We start from the raw sequence: 19,837 nt of genomic DNA, 5'->3' as shown, positions 1-19,837 counted from the left end.
AGTTGTCATAGGAAGAAAATAAAACCCAAGTCTAACATCTCAAGCTTCCAGAGCAACCAATAGGCCTGGAAATGTCTATTTCCTGTCTTTCTTTTTCTTTCTTTCTTTCTTTCTTTCTTTCTTTCTTGCTTGCTTGCTTGCTTTCTTGCTTTCTTGCTTTCTTTCTTGCTTTCTTTCTTTCTTTCTTTCTTTCTTTCTTGCTTTCTCTCTCTCTTTCTTCTCTTTCTCTCTTTCTCTCTCTCTTTCTCTTTCTCTTTCTCTTTCTCTTTCTCTCTCTCTTTCTCTCTTTCTCTCTCTCTTTCTTTCTCTCTTTCTTTTCCCACTAAACTGGAGCAAGTAAGTTTTCCAAAAGAAAATGGCATACAAAAAAATTCAGCATTTTAAGTTCTGATCCTCTGCAACATTTTGACTAACACGAAAACCAGCAATGTAGAGATGTGAGACCTCTCTTTATCTGACATTAATATTTTCCACAGGTTTGATATTCTAAGACAAAAATTACAGTGGAATCAGTTCTGGTATTTTTACCTTCACTGAAGAAAATCTACAGCATTCTGTAGGATTAAAACTAATCTTTCTTTCATCAAAGTTAAAAACCCATTTTCCAGGACACAAAGAGCAAAGAGAGATAAAATCTGTTTTTGAATGCATCTGTTGATTATGAGCACAAGTTCAGCTAAGTTTTTGTTCTTTTTAATTGATGGAGAAGATTAAAATGTCAAAAATACAGCAAAAAATAAAATTTAAAAGTTTCTACATTTCATCCAAAAATAAATTTTCTGAATTTAGATACCAATTTATTCAATTTTAAGTAACTGGAACATATTTTCTTTGTATAAACGTTCATTTTTGGGGGGTAAGGCTGTTGCACAGATTCATAAATTTCTAGTCCAGAAGACAGTGGATGTCACACTCAAAGCATGTTCCTCCTCATAGTGTTGACTCCACTGCTGGAGGCTTTTGCAAAGCTCCTTTTAACCTCAAGTTATTAGATGCAGGGGTTATGTGGAAGATACATGCAGGAAAGAGGAACTTTCTGCAATTTTAAGTTTTTACTTATGTTAAAACATAAGATTGAGCTGATAGACATGATAGTTACTCATGGTTCTAGTATTTATGAAAAAAAAGCTTTATCAATAACATATGTAAATTTGTTACTATCTTTTAAAGCAAGCCTACCATGTACAAAGCTACAGAGTTACAAGGCTGGTATTAATTTTAAAAGAAAGATGTATTTGAGAAATAGAGAAGCAAAATCAATGGTTTATTTCTTAAAATTTTAAACTACATCACTTAAACAAAAGAGCAAATTAATAAATGCACAGATGAGCAAGATTCTGTTTTGTCAGATATTTTACAATTACAAGTGGACAGTATATGAGAAGAAAGAATGTGCTGTACAGATGAAGTAGCAGACAGATTCTGGAGGATTTGCTCCTGTTTCTGTTACTGACCTTCTGAGTTGCCTGGGCAAGCACAGCTTGTAGCTCAATTTCATAAATTGAATAGATTTCTTCTGAGAAGCATCACATTTAGTGATATCTTGATAATCTGTCATAAATTGCAATTTTTATACCTTTTAATGTGATCTTGCCCTTTGTAGAGACAAAATATAATTAGGGAAAGTGGGAGACAATTTATCCCCACCGTGCTACCCTTGGGCAAATAATGTTAAACCAGGGTTATTTGCAGAATTCAAAATGGGATTTAAGGCAGACTTAGGCATCTAATCAATTGAAAGCCTTTGCTCAAAAATTGTTTAATGCTCCTAGGAGCATCAGGCTTCAACAAAGGTGCATTGGAACCTACAAACCAACTTCTACCATGTTAAAATGTACCTGAGCACCTAAAACTGGACAGGACCAAGGAACCCAGCACACTAATGCATACATATCGTACATACACATATATCATGGTGTCAGCAGATGTCCTGCTGGAGTTCTGAAAATAAATCTCCTTACTTCCATGAGGGATTCCATCCATTGAGTGTTAACAATAAAATAAATTGACTGAAAATCAAGACACACTTGATTAACAACGCCTGTTTGAACTGATATTGATTCATTTTTCATTAGGCAGTCACAAAATGCCTAAATATACCATGAGCAATAATTAGGGTCCCAATCTTCTAGAAGAGAGGTTTAGGCTTAGGCCACAGCTGGTGTTTTTCTGGACACAGGCACAAAAAGTAGAAAAATTGCATTAGAATTGATTAAAAAGATAGAGATTTCACCTAACATGGCTTAATACCTTTTTTGTGCTGTAGATAAGACCAAAATCTGCTCCAGGAAGGATTTGAAACAAGAGGTCTTATCACATTAGGAAGAACTAATGCGGGTGAAAAGCGATCACCACTTCTGCCTTCAGATCTGTTTCAAATTATCAGTTCCTGTTTCATTGAGCAGAGATTTACCTGAAATGTGTATAAATTCAAATGAGAAGAAGGGATCTTTCCCCTCTATGGAAATGGCATCTTGGCTGATGTTTAGGTAGCTAAACATTCTCTTAGCTATATAGACAACAAATTATGTGCATTAAGCTGTAGTTTCTTCTAGGGGAAGAAAGCATCATACTTAGGGACTGTGATGATGAAAATCACAAGTGCTGAAACCCTTTATTGTGAACAGATTCTCACAGTACCTGCATTGCACAGACACAGAGCTCACTCTTGACATGAAGATGCCTCCAGACACCCAGTAGTTTTTGGCAGTTCTTGCAGTGTTTCAGCTCAAGTTCCACCTTGGTAGTTCATACGTTTTCTCATTAAAATGAATGTTTAGGTATCTTATGTTTACCAGTAAGAAACTATATTCTGACAGTCAGGTTATAATCCACAACAAATCTGAGTCAAACACTGTATATGTTGGGTTCAGGTCCTTAGTATCCTAACCTTGTGCCACATTTATTACAGCTAATTCCTAGAAAGTTGCAAAAAGCAACTGGTAGGAGGGGTCAGGAATGAGGGTGTGTGTATGCACAAACACTTCTGAAGAGTTTGACTTGGTATAAATTACAGCTTCCTGAGTTTTTATTATTGCATTATTTGTTTAAATGCTGGATATCTGATGATCTGATTCTTGGTGCAATTCCCTCTTTCTCATATCCATTATCTTCATAGAAAATAGTGCAAAACCTGGCTCAATACCATGAGCACAGTTCAATTTTTGATGCAATCCAAAACAGCAGAGGTTCTATGAGTAAAGAGGCTTCAGAACTGGTCTTGGAGGACTGACAGGGCCTGGATTGGTAACACAGCCTTAAGTAAGAGTGGCAAATAAACAGCTGTCATGACAGAAGAAGCTCTGGCTCTGAGTAAGATACCATCTTATGACTAACTCTTCCCTTTCTATGAAGGCTGATAATATCACCAGCAAAAGATTCCTCCTCCAGCTCAGTACTAGAGGGGTGAAAGGAACTCAGATTGCCTGTCATTATCTGCTATCACCATCCCCAGCTAAACACCTTGGTGCATCATTCCTACCTAGGCTGTCCTAGCAGACCCATGCCCAAGACAGCAGAGCAAGGCTCTGATGAGGTTCTCTTTTTCTCAGCTCTAAGGATGCATTCTTCAGACTAATTGGTTACAAATGTTCACTTAACAAGCGAAGTTATTCACATGATGCAGTAATGCAATAGTGAGTCTTGAAGACTTTAAATGTTGTTGACTTGTCTTTCTAAATCAAAATCAGACAGAAATTATTATGGGAAAAAAAATCAGTACTTAAAGAAAATGTCATTTTTAATCTAGGGGAAATTCATATCCCAGAATTTAATGGATTGTTAGCATTCTTTTTTTTTTTTTACCAAAGAACAAACCCTTACTTAGCTAGGAAAAAAAACCACCAAGGATTAGAAATGAAAGTAGGAGCCTTTTCTTGTTACAGTATCGATCTTTTACAGTAAGATGCGATCTAACACTCCAACTGTCTCACAGGGCACTGTGTAGAACAAAATGCTAAATCAAATTCTTAGTGGATGTGGACACAGGACAATTACAAACACTGGCAAAATTTAAGTCAAATGAAAAAGAAATCAGCATACACTGAATGAGCAATAATTACTGTTTTCCTTAGTTAAAGCTGGGAATTTCCAGGGAATTTCTAGAATTGCCACACACTGATGCATCTTCTGCAGCTTGGTCAGTGCAGGAAAACCACACAGAATCTGTTGAAGTCATCCGCCCAGAATCAACTGAAATTTGAGTCCTGTTTATTCTCCAAGTTTAGCAGAATTAGAGTTTTAGAGAGGATCCTTATGAAAAGAAATGGAAAATAAATTATTGTGAAAGGATGAGAAAGCTTGTTATGTTGTTGCTTGGGCTGTAGTTTTGCAGAAGCTGTCACTTAGTAATGCAAGTATTTTGTTAAGCTTTTAATTCAAATCTATTTGCTTTCTTCAAAATCAGAAATACTATAGATAAAGATTTGAGTAATCATTTAAACAGGTCCTTGCACCTGATCAGGTCAGCCTGGAGCAAGCCAACAAATTCCTAACTGCCTTTTGAAGCCTCCCATGAAAATGATCAAACCTACTGGTTCTTTGCAATGCTCACCAAAAGAACTGAGCACTCAGCCCACAGTAAAGAATTTCTCCTGAGAGGACAGGGAGCATAATGGCTACTTTGGTACTATTCCTTCCAGTTATGAAAATGTTTGTATCTTTCAGAGTCGAAAAAGTGCCTTCTAAAAGTAATTTTATGAGTCTTACATTTTGGATAATTTTTACTATTTTAAAAGTTTTATCATCTCACTCCTGATACTATTCTATAAAAATAACGTCTGATAAACTTTTTACAGGTCAGCTGAAAGTATGACTTGGAAATGGTGAATAAATGTGCCCTAAGAGAACTTAACTGCACCTGGAGCTTTGAACATAGGAGCTGTCATGTTGAAATTTATTGTTATTTGCAGCTGCTTAAGCACAGGTGTAAGAACCACAAAGAATCACAAAATGAGTAAGGTTGGAAGGGACCGCCGTGGATCACTTGGTCCAGCCTCCCTCCTGCACCTAGAACACATTACTCACAATTTTGTCCAGATGGTGCTTGAACATCTCCACTGGGGGAAACTACAGAACCTCTCTGGGCAACCTGTTCCAGTGTGTGGTCACCTGCCCAATACAGAATTTCTTCCTCATGTTCAGGTGGAACTTCCTGTACATCAGTTCTGACTTTTGTCCCTTGTGCCCTCAGACTCACCAAGCAGAGCCTGGTCCCTCTTCTGACCCCTCCCTGCAGGTGCTGACAGACACTGATGAGATCCCTTCTCAGCCTCCTCAGGGCTTAGCAGGAACAGCTTCCTCAGCCTTTCCATGCAGGAGAGGCATTCCAGACTCCTAATTGTCTTTGCAGGCCTCCCCTGGACTCACCCCCAGAGTTCCACATCTCTCTAGTCCTGAGCACCCCAGAGCTGGACACAGCAGTCCGGGCATGGCCTCACCAGGGCTGAGCAGAGGAGCAGGATCAGCTTTTTTGAGCTGCTGGCACTGCTCCTCCCAATGCAGCCAGGATACCACTGGCCTTCTTGGCCACAAGGGCACCCTGCTGGCTCCTGGAGGGCTCGTTGTCCACCAGGACCCCCAAGCCCTTCTCTGCAGACCTTTCCAGCAGGTCAGCCCCCAGTCTGTACTGAGCAGGGGGGCAGGACCCTGCATTTGCGGCTGTTGAACTTCAGACAGTGCTCTGCCCCTGTCTCCAACTTGTTAAGGTCCCTCTGAAGGGCTGCACAACTCTCCAGGGCATCAGCCACTCCTCCCAGTTTTGTATTGTCTAAGAATTTTTCTAGAAGGCTGGCAAAGGGTTCAAAGTTCTGCAGAGCCATGCCCAGTTTTGCCTGAAGATTTCTAACAGATTAGAGAAACTTATTTATGGATAGTGTTTTCTATGTCATGATTTCAGGAGATGACTTGTATTTACTTCTCTGACATCAGTCCCAGTAATGACCTCCTCATAGATACAACTTACATATTTACTTCTGTTGTAGAGGGTAATACCATTTACACATTAGCTGATGTTGATTAGTTTGCTTTCGTCAGAAGTCCAGTCTGGATGTAGTAATTTCTGGTGGCAGGCCACTCCCTACTCCCAGTTCTCTTCAGTTCAGAAATGACATCTATATGTGTCACTCATCAATCAAAATGCTGGCAGTCAACATGCTAGCCTCCATTTCTCTGCCAACATTTAATGTCAGGAATAGGATAGGCTGTTTTAAGGGTCCACAGTAGTTTCTGAACAGATTTTCAAGAACAAGTTTATATTTTGGAGGTTGTATGGCTTCTCCTTAGCTCCCATCTGATGATACTAAACAATTGCAAGACATTTTTTCTGAAGGCCACCAGGGAATAACTTGTCCACTGCAGCTGTGCACAAGCTACCTGTCTTAGACTTCTGGAGGAGCACAATTTCTGCAAACCACAGAGAAACTAAGAGCTTTAGCTCCCTCTTCTCCCTCCCCTCAGAAACCTGACTTCTGGTGGTTTATCTGATTACGAGTTCTTGACAAATACATATGCATGACCTTAGAAAGATTGTTTAGTAGTCAAATTGTATGGTTTGAATCAATACATTGTCTGTAAATGCTATTATAAATTCTTTTCCTTGCCAATCAGTAATGCATCTAGCTAGCCATCTCTCATGCCCAGAGTTTTTTGTAGAAAACATTAACCAGCCACTTTACTAGGGAAATAACTAACTAACTAGCTAGCTAACTAACTAACTAACTAACTAAATAAATAAATAAATAAATAAATAAATAATAGAATTGATAATTAGTTGAAGTGTTTTTTGCCTTTTCATGTATATCTGACAAAAGCACCAAGAAGCAAAGCCAACCTGAGGAACGCTGAAGCAAGGGTCACCATTGTTTTGTTAAACTGTTTGTACAGAAGTCCAGAAGTCATTAAATGCACTGGTCTTAGGTGCCTCAGAAGCTAAATAAATATGTTTACTCATATTTAATCTGTAGATTTAATAGGTTAGCCTACCTATTCCTTACGCTCTCCTTTGCTTAGACAGCATTTTGGGTGTAAATAGCACTTTTTGCAATCAACAGACAGCATTTGCCACAACTAAATACCTTGCCCTTTCCAGTTTATATAATTTAGATAGATATAAATGGCTCCAAGATTACATTCTCTGCACAGTAATCACATGAATAGAAGAACTTGTTGATTCAGAGCTGGAAGGAAGATCAGAGGCAAGGCAGCATCACAAGCAGGGTCAATCAGAAAGAATTGAGAAAGAAACCCTCCTTCTTTGGCCTCCTCCATTCTATGGGTGCATGAAGTTCTTCTACACTTTTAAAGCTACTCAGAATGATCTTTTACCATATATACAGGCTTCTCTTGCGTGTTATGATCATTAATGTCTCTTGGTACCATAAATCCCAGGCTGCTTTAGGGGGTACATGTGTCTGAGTTGCACCAAAACCAACCAAACAAACAAACCAAAGACCTCCCCCACCAAAAAAAAACCAACCAAAAAAATCCACCCAAAACCCAAAAACTAAACCGAGCCAAACTAAACCACCAAAACCAAAACCAAACCAACCAAAAAGAAAACATCAACAGACAAAAACCCCAAACAAAAAACGAAAAATTAACCAGAGCTATTACCCAGAAAACAAGACCTGCAGCAGTATTTCTCGTATTTAAAAATATCCAGGGAAGGTATTTTAACAATTATTGACATGCAAAAGAAAAAAAAATGTGTGCAATTTTCAAAGTTCCTTGCTTTGAACTGCATGTAGGATACATGAAATGCAATGTCAATTTTACCAAATCTGGCATTTGGGAGCTAATCATTATCATCAGTAACTGGCAACATGGTAAGGTCTGCAATGATTTGGATCTGTGTGGCCAGTTGTTAGCCATATGCTCTAAAGAAAAATAATTTCCTTAAGCCTTGCAGAATGGATGACTGCTCTTCAGAGGGTTGCTTAAATCTTTGACATGCTGCAAACATTTTAAATAATGCTGGAAAGAAGATACCGTATTGTTATCCTTTTTCTCTGTGTTTGATCTTAATAAAAAGTTAAACAATCTGCTAATAAATATAGAACTAATTAAGCTGCATTTTCAAAACCATAATCCACAGCTGGAGAGTACTGTATAACAGACGAAAATCATCTTTTAGAAGATCACAACTCAGCAATAAGCTGACTTTGGGGGATTCATTCTTTGAGACAAAGACTAGAAAACAGCAGAGTTTGGCTATTTTTTGAAACCCAGGCATAAATAATAAGAGTGCATCTAGCTGCGCGATTATATCTGAGTCATCATGTTCTTACGTATAGTATTAAGTGTGAGAGTATGTTCTGAGCCGCAAAGCATTCAAGGAAAAAATCCTCTGTGTTTGAGCTGTCTCTGCTTTTGGTTCCTGCCTTCATGGCATCTCTGGTGAGACGCGTTTGCCGAACGCAAGTGAGAAGGCGCAGTCTCTGCGAGGGTGGTGTCCGAGCCTGCACTGCAATTATGTGGAAATGCAGGTGGAATGTCCCCTGTGAGATGCACTCTGCTGCACATCTCCTGGGTGATGCCACTCTGGGGAAGCCTGACACCTGCCCAGCCCGGCTTAGCAGCAGCTCCAGCCCTGCCTGCGCAGCAGGAGACGCGGGGAGCTGTCCCTTCCTCCTCGGCCATGCCTCGGGCTTCTCCGCCAAGCCGAGGGCTCACTTCCATCGCCCTTCCTCACGCTGAGAGGTGCTTACTCACAGAAGTTATCCCAGTGACTGCTACAAATTAACTGACAAAGAAGAGGCAATGTGTGAGCTCCCCCTGCAATGTGTGAGCTATTAACCAGCTCAGAGGGAGCCCAGCTGGCTACCCTGGTCGCCTGTGGTGAGGCAAGCGTGTTCAGCTGTTGGGCTGATGTTCCTAGCTGTCAGCTCTGTTTCAAATAGTTACACGAGCAAAGCCTGGAAGTGGCTTATTCACTCCCTTTCAGTAGCACTCTAGAAGGATGGAGTTGTGGAGTTTTAGTATGGCTTTGTTGCCTTTCTGAAGGGGATTGTGATTGGAACCAGGTAGAGTACTGGATAGTTAGCACCTTTACACCCATGTGTGTGAAAAAGCATGTATAACTTTTTTATCTGTTGTTCCTCCGCCCCCCAAAAAAAAACCCCACACACCCCCCCCAAAAAAAAAAACCTCCAACCAAACAAAAACAAACAAACAAACAAACAAACAAACAAAAACCCCACACTTTTTCTAGTAAACAGAAACCATTCAGAGACCCACAGATAACATTTGGCTACCATACTATCTCTTTCTGGAAAGTTTCTTCCAGGGAACTGAAGCTTCAATGTCACCAACGAGATGACACCTCATTCCAGCTGAAGCTGGAAACAGCTGTTTGGATCCTGGACTAGTGAAAATATTTACGGTGTATCTTGAGAAAAAGTTGTATAAATAGATAAAACAGTAGCGGGGTAAAGGGAGGAGGGGAATAATTACTGTTGCCATTACACATTACATAGAATACACACAGGTGTATAGGTTCACATGGAATGTGTGTCAGAATGCACAAAATATTTCCTCAAAGCTTTAGTAGGATTTTTCCTCAAAGCTTTAGTAGGATTCTCCATGGAAAATGTAGGCTTAGATGACACTGAGTGGGAGGAGAAAATAATTTGCAAAGGCCTAATGGACCTCTTGCCTCTTCTTGGCTTTTTCTGGCTGGTTTGTTCTCAATTGCTCATATTTATAGGAGAATCTAAGTGGTCCTCATTCACGGTAGTATGAAAAAAGAAAAACAAATCCTCTAAGATTAAAGTGCCTCCTTGAAAACACTGCCTTTTTGATTATATTTGTGCCACAGAGTAAGCAAAACTGGCTGCCAGCAGACCATTACTAAACATGGTCATTGTCCAACCCACACACATAGCTACTTATGGCACTACAGCTCAGTGTCTGTGGGTCTGTAATTTCCTCTTGCTGACCTTCACAGAATGCATTTTTTACTTGTTTCTTATTCTTCCCTTAATAGCTGTATTTACCAAACAAAAGTTATCCAGATATTTCCAAATGTAATACATCTCGTTGTAATTTTATTTTTTGTCAGACACAACGTAACTATGAATGTATTTCGAGGGAATAACTACAATTAACATTTTAGAGAGAATAAACCACTTTGTTAATTGTTTGCTTGAAGCGCAGCATTCAGACAGCTTTGCCAATGCATCCATGACAGAGACACACATATTATTAATCTAAGCAATGCAGCAAAATCCTCCTGGTCCCACAATTTATATGTCTATTCAGAATATGATGGCATGTGCAGCTCCTAAGGACTTTTACCTTTTGTTTGTGTTTCTCAAAAGAATAACATGGGATGGGGAATATTCCAGTTAATCATTACCTATCACCTGTGGTAGTGCTAGCCCAGCCATCACTTTGTTCTTCCACCAGATGTCAGAGAGTGAGTGGCACACCACTCATCTCTGGAGGACTCAGCCTGCCTCAAGGGCACTTGGCCATCTCACCACTGACTCTAGGCTGGTGGAACCAGCTCTGGCTGAACTTCGTTTTGGTTATCTCAGACATTTTTTCCATGTCTCTGTTATGTCTGACTTAGAAACGCAAGTGGTTTTGAAATATAAAAGAAATGGTAAAATATGCATTTTATTAACCTTTGCTAAACTCTGCTTGTGTTCTTCTCCATTTTTGGATACTTTGCTAGAAAGGAGCGTACACAGAAGAGCAAGGAGCATGTGTCACTACCAAGTCCCACTACAGGCAGCTAAAGCAGTGTTCTGGTTTTGTATGTCTTATTCCAGCCATAAACATACTGATGAGTTACACCACCTGCAGGCCTGGTCTTTGACAACTTAAGAGTTTATATACCTAATGCTATACATAATATTGGAATAATATTAGTATTCTGGCACTTTTCTGGTGCCACGGAGGTATATGAAGTGGTAACAAATAGAGATTAAATTGTGATTTTGCAGATTTTTCAGAAGAAAAAACCTGAAATACTATTTTTTTCTCAAGATTTAAGACGTATTTTATTAGATAAAATGCAATGGCCTTCAGTCCCTGTTGTTAGGGGGCATGAACTACACAGAGTAAATATTTCAGCAAGCAGCACTGCGTCTCAAATCAAACAACCTGTCTCATTGATGGCTGCTGCTATGTGCCACTGCCTTTTCTTTGTAATTCAGAGATTCAGTGCCACAGGCTGGGAAAGTGTCCCAGCAGAAAAGGACCTGGGGGTGCTGGTGACAGCAGCTGAGCACGAGCCAGGCTGTGCCCAGGCGGGCAGGAAGGGCAATGGCATCCTGGCCTGGATCAGCAATGGTGTGGCCAGCAGGGCCAGGGCAGGGATTGTCCCCCTGTGCTGGGCACTGCTGAGGCCACACCTCGAGTGCTGTGTCCAGCTCTGGGCCCTCCCTGCAGGAAAGGCCCTGAGGGGCTGGAGAGAGTCCAGAGAAGGGCAGTGGAGCTGGGGCAGGGTCTGGAGCACAAGTCCTGTGAGCAGCAGCTGAGGGAGCTGGGGGTGTTTGTCCTGCAGAAAAGGAGGCTCAGGAGAGACATTATCACTCTACAACTGCCTGAAAGGAGGATGTGCCCAGGTGGGGTTGGTGTCTTCTGCCAGGCAGTCAGTGACAGGAAGAGAAGACATGGCCTCAAGCTGCACCAGGGGAGGTTTAGCTTGGATTTTAGGAAGAATTTCTTCCCAGCACGGGTGATTAAACATTGGAATGGGCTGCCCAGGGATGTGGTGGAGTCACCAGGAGCTCTGTAAGGAAAGACTCGATGTCACACTCACTGCCATGGTCTGGTTGACAAGGTGGTGTTCAACCACAGGTTGGACTTGATCTCAGAGTTCTTTTCCAACTTAATTGGATCAGCGATTCCGTGATTCAGCGTTTTACAATAATACCAAGTTCTGCAGTTTGGAACTGGTGTACAGAGGGAGGCATCTGAGCTGTTGATGGTGTTTGGCATTCTACACCTTGTTTCTGGCAGAGCTGCCTCTCTGGCAGTAACAATCCTGGCTGAAATCCCTCTCAATGAAATCACTGGCAAATTTCCCAATACCTTGAATAAGAACAGAATTGGATGCCATGACCAGAAGATGCATGCACATCTCTCATCATACTGTAAGCAGCAAATGTTCATGATGGCAATCTAGCAATCTAAACTGAGGGGCTAGTGACATCTGGGAGTTATATAATCAATATAAGTTGATTATATTAACACCCAAAGACATAAACAGAATTTATTTACCTCACCAAAAAGATAAGACCTTAACTAAAAGAAATCATGCAAGGCAAAATTTATTCCAACTACATTAAAATAATCTTTGTCTGATCCAAATCACCTACTTAAATAGTGAAAAAAAAAAAAACCAACAAAACCCAACCTAAAAACACCCAAATATCCCTCCTTGCTGATGAAAAGACAAAGACATGACATAAGATATTGCTATAAGTATTTAAAAAAAATTTTAGCCTATTTTTCATTAAAATTCACCTGTACCACTCATTTCCCTAAACATACTTTAGAGAGAAAATATCTCAAAAAGAAAATTCTTATAATATACTTTCTACTTTTTACAAATTTTTTTGGAAAGTGTTTTCTTTATTTCATTCTTTATTTCATTCATGGGTCAACGTAATTCATCCTTTACAAAACTGCAGTGTGGGAGATTTTCGCAGAATTTTGCAGTGGTAAAAGGCAAAACAGAATTTCTGTTTTTGAGCAGCAGGTACCTTTTCTAGTCTAGGACTTGTACTGAAGGTAGCTGCTTTTCAAGCTTAGCAATGGAACAATTAATAAAGAAACCCATTAAGGTCTGATTGTTGCTGCTAAAAAGGAAGGTTGAATTTCAGGCCTTTGAAGTAACTGAGAATGATTCAGGCCTCATTACAGAGATATAATCTACATTCATACATTTATGTTAGTGATTCAAATCTATTGGGACAGATTGAATTCCGTTAAATAGTGGATCTTTCCTGTGGAACTTTTCTCAGGCTTTCTCAGGCTAACCTAAGAGGTGACCTGACAATACAAAGTAGTGGGGTATTTAGGGATTCAACTGTGCTATAAAAGAAAGGCTATACAGAAGGTAGAAAAAAGAATGAGATATAATCTAAAAAGCTATGTCAGCTTTTCATTTGGACTCTGTTTTGTAAATGCCCTCCTTGTCATCACGCAGGATAGAAAAGGACTCTGTGCGTTGCAGTAGTTTAAAGTACTGCCCTGAATATAGCACCTGCCAGAAGCAGATCTTATGCGAAATTCTGCGCCTGTTGAATTTTCTGTTCTTGAGCACAAAGTCTTGCAACCAATACATGGATAGTCATGAGCTAGAAATAGGTTTAAGCAAAATTTTTCTTGAGTAAATTCAAGACAGTACCTATTTTTTCAGGGTCAGTTATAGCTGTTTAACCTGCAAATTATTTCTACCTCCTGCCAGAGGTCCTAAAATGCCGATTCGCTTTATTTTCCAATATTTGACAGGAAAAAGAGAAAAACAAAAAAGAAAGACATCCTCAAATTTAAAAGTTTAAGACATTATAGGAATTGTTTATAATTTAAGCTGTCAGAATAAAAATTTCTTCAATTTCAGAAATAATGTCTTGTATCCTTCATGACCCAGGCAGCACTCAAACATTGACCTAAGCTTTGTAGACACACATGTAAGCTGTCAGGCATTCACAGAAAGGAGTGGTTTGCTTTACATTTTTTCTTGTTTCTCCACTTTTTTAAAATTAATTACCAAAAGGAAAAGCCTTTGGCAAAAGGAAAACCTAAATCAGATTTGCAAAAAGAAAGATTTCTGAAATGCTTTGCACTCAGTGCAAATACATGCAGAATAAATAATCTGAAGTACCATAAACAACATCGTAAAACATATTGATTCTAACATTAAATGGTTTCATTTTTAAGGCTGTTTAAATGTCACCCCCAGCAGCTGAGCACATAAATTTAGGAACCAACTCTCTCCAGAATAAACACCACAATTGGAGAAAATAATTTCTAATTTCTGTTGTGAAGTTAACAATATATTTAACATCCTAATCTAATGAATCTGTCTAATTTTAGAACTGTTTATTCCTCCTGCATTTTCTGTTGTTTAAACTAAGATTTACTCCAAATGCCAAATAGAATCACATAGGAGGTTTTCCATTGCATTCCACTGATCTGCGTTATTTAACTGCCTATATTTCAAAAAAGCTTTGGGTTTACTTATTGAACACTGTGTTTCTGAACCTATTTCCCTGATTTCCATTCTCTTAGCAAATGTTCCATCCACTCATGTTCCAAAACAGGTATTTAACAAGACTAAGTACAGACTAAAGTATAATGTCTTGCATGCCGCCCATACCCTGTCAGTTCCTGATGCTTTATTCTGGTGTTAAAAGATAGTACATCATATGGAAGATGCCTGTTGATTGCGGGGAAAGCTGACAGTTCAGTGACGGGCTAGAAATATGAAACTGTCATAGCATTCAGTATGTGAAATGATAAATCCACTAGAAGAGATGGAATCATAGGAAAAACCAACAACATATGCCCCTCCAGGAAAATAATAGCTTGAAAAATCGCTTAAAATAGCCTAGAAAATGGAAAATTTGTTTCTTTCTGGCAAGAGAAACTGCATTAGTTTAAAAAAAAAATTAAAAAGACAGCAAAGTATTCAGACAGATTTTATGGGGAAACCTTTGCAATGCCAATAAAATCCCTTTTGCTTTGAAGTCAGACGCGTGATTCAGTAAACGACTCATGTTAGCAATTAGAAAATGGTCATTTAGGGCCCTGATTTCTTTTGAGACAAGGAGAGTGAGGGTGGGGAAAGAGACACAATAAATCTTGAGAGGCTTAAAAGGAAGAGCAGGCTAAAGTGTGAACTTTTTATTTCAGCAACGGAAGCGAGAAATCAGTGATTCATTGAAGGAGGGAGAAAGACCTCCATGCAAGCTGGCAGAGAAGAAGGAAAAGGAGCTAATTATGTCTCTTCCCTTTTTACTCTCTCTGACCAGCATATAATCTGCTTTTCCAGGGTCTGCCTGTAGTATATACTCCTTTCCAACCTCTCCACCCAACCCCTCCTCCAGCGGGGGGGAGGGGGAGATCTAGCAGGCAACAAGCTCCAGGTGGCTTTCTCAATCACTTCACTGCCAAAAAAAATAAAATAAAACCCTCCACTAGAAAACAAGTTGGGGGTTTGGGGGTTGGTTTTTGTTAGTTTGGGGAGGTTTTTTAGGGCAGGAGGTTGGTTGGTTGAGATTTTTTTTTGGGGGGGGGGGGGGGGGTTGAGAGAGAGTGGGGGAAGAGTGAAGGGGGAGGGAAGCCTCCCTGGAGGGGATTGGTTCAACTTGGAAGACAGGGAAATTAGTAAAGCATGAGTCTCTAAGCCATGCTGGTGGCCGGCGCTCCGAGGAGAAGGACGCTTTAGGAGCAATTAGCAGCGAGCCGAAGGCGGCGGCTGCCGCGGCTGCCGCAGCCCGGGAGGAAGCGAGGGCAGCTCCCGGGGCTGCCTCCGCAGCAGGCACTGCTCGCTCCAGCTGCAAAAAGGTTTCAGATGTCCCACCACTGCCTGACCCCCTGCAAATAAGGGCTGACCACCAGAGGCACATCCCACCTCTGACTTGTAATCGCTGACATTTAGGCTACAGCTTCCAACCTGTTTACAACCAAAGGGGGAGGGAAAGGAAAGGAAAGGAAGGGCGGGGGGACAAGTTGGGATTTCTCCTTCTCTCTTTCTCTCGGGTTTTTTTTTTAATACTGTTCTGGAGAATTCAAAGCAAAACAAAGAAACTTCCTCCTCTGGGGTTGTCAGTGAGAAAAGGACGAGTTGTGCAACTGGTTTGGGATTTGCAAAAAGACAAGAGGGTGGGGATCAGAAGAAGGTGCAAAGCCACAAAGTGTGAGTGCGCGTGTGTGTAAAGGTGTATGTGTGAAAAATCCATTCCGGTACCCCTTTCCGCTGGTTATTATTTATCTTAGTCGTTGTTTTTGTTGTTGTCATTGACTTTGCTGTCATCTATTTTTCAGACCTTTCTGCATCTAAGATGGTGAAGAAAGGAGTGAGGAAGAGAACAAAATAACTACTGGAAAGTCTCAAACCAGGTTGGGGAGTGTGTGTGCATGTGGGGGGGTGGGGAAGGGAAAAAGAAAAGAGGATTAACCACAGCAACCCCCCCACCCAAAAAAAAAAAAAAAACACCAAAAAACCAAACCAACAACCAACAACTCTTTTTTCTGAGGGAGGACTCGAAGGATTAAAAGGCAGCAACTTCTGAGGCGATTTGTCCCCTGAGTTATGGATGTTGGTGCACTTACTTCAGGCCAGATCAGAGCTCAGAGGAATCTAACCAGAAGCAGCAACCACCGTCTCTCCACTTGCCTTTTACCAGGTTTTACCCTTCCAGTATGTTTCATTTGATAAGACATTTTCCAGCGCCCAGAGTTTCAGTACAATGTGCAAATGGATACTGACAAATGGTGCCTCAGCCTTTTCCCACCTGCCTTGTTGCTGCTTGCTGCTGCTCTTCTTGGTGTCTTCTGTGCCTGTCACCTGCCATGACCTCGGCCAGGACATGCTGTCCCCGGAGGCCACCAACTCCTCTTCTTCATCATCCTCCTCCTTCCCCTCGTCCTTCTCCTCTCCTTCCAGTGCGGGGAGACACGTGCGGAGCTACAATCACCTCCAAGGAGACGTGCGCAAGAGGAAGCTCTATTCTTACAACAAGTACTTTCTCAAGATCGAGAAGAACGGCAAGGTCAGCGGCACCAAGAAGGAGAACTGCCCGTTCAGTGAGTACGGCTGTGCCGCCGCGCTGCCGGGCAGGGGCCGCTGCGCCCCCGGGCCCGAGCGCCCGAGCCCCCGGCCGGGGAGGGAAGGGAAGGGAAGGGAAGAGAGGGAGAGGTGGCGCCGCGGAGGGGAGGGGGCGCACGGCAGGGCTGGGTGGGCTCGGCTCGGCTCGGCTCCTCGGGGACGCCGCTCCCGGCCAGCCCGTATCTACGAATCTCTCCGGTTACATTTGTTTTGCAAATGGCCTCGCTGAGCACCGTTTGTTTCTTCGCCAGGCAGAAGAGCAAATTAGAAAGATTTGCAAGGAAGTGGCGGGGAGTGTGTGGGGGACATTGTCTCCTGAATCTGAAAATCATTATCCCCTGTCATTAGAGCTCCTTGACGAGAGCGCTGCATTGGAACAATTAATCGATTGCCCGCACGCTCCGCTCCCCGAGCCGCCCGCTCCGCGCTCCCTCCTCCCCGCTCCCGGAGCAGGGGTGTCGGTTCCTGCGGGCCGAGCTCTTGCCGGGGTGCGCTCTCCGCAGCGGGGGTGCCCGGCGGCGCTGGGAGCCGGTGCGCGCCCGCGCTGCCGCCCGCGGTGCGGCGGAGGCGGTGCCGTGCTGCGCCCCGCCGGTCCCGGGCTGCAGCGCCGCTATACCGCTACTCGCTCCATTGTAAACATCTGGGGCTGCCTTCCCACAGACCTCACACGCGTTTCATTGTCCTTCTCTTTTTCTTTTCTTTTTTTTTTTTTTTTTAATAAATTATTTCGGAGCAAAAGTCATATGGCATTCTCCATAGCTGAAGTTTCGAGCTTTTCTCTAGAACTAATTAGATGCTTTAGTAATAGCGTGCTCCTGGTAATGTATTTTTTGGCTGTTAGCGCTAGAAATGTACCCTTTACTTGGTTTTCCTGCCTGTGCAGTATCAAATTGAACTGTACTAAATCACAATATATTGCTTTCTCTTACAAATCTTAACTATGTCCCACTATAGGAACATGCTGAGAAAGTAAGCTCTGTTATGCAACTCGAGGAAACTCTAAGGCTTTCTTCAGCTGGTAAAGAACCACATTTTGGTTCTTGTGTCGTTTTACATAAATCCAGATAAACCCGGGAATAAATCTGCTGTTAAATTAAAACAACTGAAAGTGAATTAAGTAGATCCCTTCTTAGCTAATGTGTAAAATACGAGTTCTTCAGCAGGTTGCCATGCTATATGATAGACACTGCTGTAATTCAGCTGTATTTCTAGTAAATACCAATAATATAACCTTAGAAACAGTGAGAAAAGGGCTGGAGTATCATGTGTCGCTGCTTCACTTGCTCCACCTTGCAACTTCATGCTTTATCATGCACTCTAATGTTTGTAAAGGCTTTAGATGTCAAAGCAGCTGAATCTTACCACCTCCCTTTCTGTATTACATAGAAAGGCAAATCCTTAAAAAACAGAGCTGTGAGGGAGGCTTAACTTGATGAATTTGTGGGGAATGAGGTCCTAGAATGGTGTTTCTTAGATTACCTTTGGATTTGGAGGAGAACAGCACCCCTAAAATGGGATTTTGAAAGCTTTGCATACGTCTCTGAGAACATCAAACCATTCTGTATAGCACACTGCTGCCAAAAAGGGCTGTAAGGTGCCCACTGACAACAGCGAACTCAGAGAAGTAACTACACATCTGAGCAGTCCCACTTTGCAGCAGAATTGCTCAGTGAGTAAACTTATCCACAAGCTTGAATTTTTGCAAAATCTTGCCAAGAAGAGGTAGAATACACTGAAATGCACAAATACATCTTCCTACCTTTTCAGGCTACGTGCAAGAACAACCCCCCACAAATGTGGGAGGGGATGTGCATGGTGGGTCCTGGTTTTTCAGCCAGTGCATCTGAAAGAGAATTGCCCTCTCAGTGATGTCATGGTTCCTGTCACAGCTGCAGAGTGTCTGCTGAAAGAGAGGAGAATGTTATTTTTTTTATATAAAAGCAAAGCAATGCCTCTATTACACATAACTGCATTCTATCACTGAAGGTTGCATGCAGTGAAGAAAGGACTGCCATCATCTTAAAACTTTTAGCTTCCCTACTGTACTTACATCACAACGGCAGACCTAGTGTACATTCTTCAGCTCAAAACTATTACCACCCTGTTAACAGAAGCCAGAGTTTTATGTTGCTGATTAATAATCATTACAATATGCAGTGTGAAATTGTCTTTTCTGTAAAAACATAGTCTGAGACCATTTTAAAAAATATTTTTTATACCTTTGTTCAAGGCTGTTTGTGTAGCAAAACGTTGCAAGTGAATTCACTAAATCTATGTTTTTCACAGCATCATGTGTAGCAGTGCTATCATAATACTGCTATAATCCCCAGCTGGACCGATTCCATGCAAAGATATGGTATCTCTCACATGGTCTGAAATAAGCAATTACATGTGAATAGATTTCTGCATGCATAGAGTTAGCCAGAGAGGCCACTAAATTGTAGCCTGTTTAACATTACAGGCTATTTAATCTCTAAAATTAGTTTCTCCCTCTGAAACCATGTTTTCCTAAACAAATAAGAGTGACTATTGACACGCAAGACTGAAATATTCTAATTTGGAGGCTAATTTTCTCATATGCTAATGTTTAAAATCCGTTTATGCTGCAGTAAAGCCTTATCAGTAGGTCTGTAAGATTGTGATATGTTGTGTAATTAGACAACAGCCTTCATGGCTGTCTGCCAATTAAGCACTGTCAAGTAAGAAGAACAGTTGGAGAAATTCAGAATAAACATTCAGAAAACAGAATTTAGTCTCCAGCCTTTAAACAGCTCAAGCAGCATTCATGGGTTAGCTTTATAAATATCGTGTATAGTGCACTAAATTAAAGTTCACTCTGCCAGCTGTATTCCAACTTGATTGCTTGGAACTATTCCATCATCCTTTCTCTACCTGTGGAGTACCAGGTGGTTCCTGACTGTTCTGTCAGAAGACTGGCAGAACTTGCAGCACTTGGCATGGCTGGAGGTGTCTGTCACTAGACAGATGTAGGACACTATTTTATTTTTCCTTACATCTGGAAGTTGGTCCTCAAAATACAACTACTACCTT

General features: G+C 41.3%; 1 protein-coding gene across 2 annotated transcripts in view; it reads left to right on the top strand.

Annotated features, from left to right (window-relative positions):
- The first annotated feature begins 15,775 nt into the window (after nucleotides 1-15,775).
- Nucleotides 15,776-19,837, top strand: part of FGF10 (fibroblast growth factor 10) — a 58,980-nt gene continuing 54,918 nt past the window's right edge. For both annotated transcript variants that reach the window (XM_084225267.1, XM_084225266.1), the window contains exons 1-2: nucleotides 15,776-15,874; nucleotides 16,003-16,764. In XM_084225267.1, coding sequence (XP_084081393.1) covers nucleotides 16,428-16,764 — 337 coding nt within the window. In that variant the 5' untranslated portion in view covers nucleotides 15,776-15,874; nucleotides 16,003-16,427. The remainder of the gene's footprint in view (nucleotides 15,875-16,002; nucleotides 16,765-19,837) is intronic.

This window comes from Fringilla coelebs (genome assembly GCF_963513975.1).
Source record: "Fringilla coelebs genome assembly, chromosome: Z".
Taxonomy (NCBI): Eukaryota; Metazoa; Chordata; class Aves; order Passeriformes; family Fringillidae; genus Fringilla; species Fringilla coelebs.
Note: the sequence above shows the minus strand (reverse complement) of the source record. Positions and strands in the feature narration are given on the sequence as shown.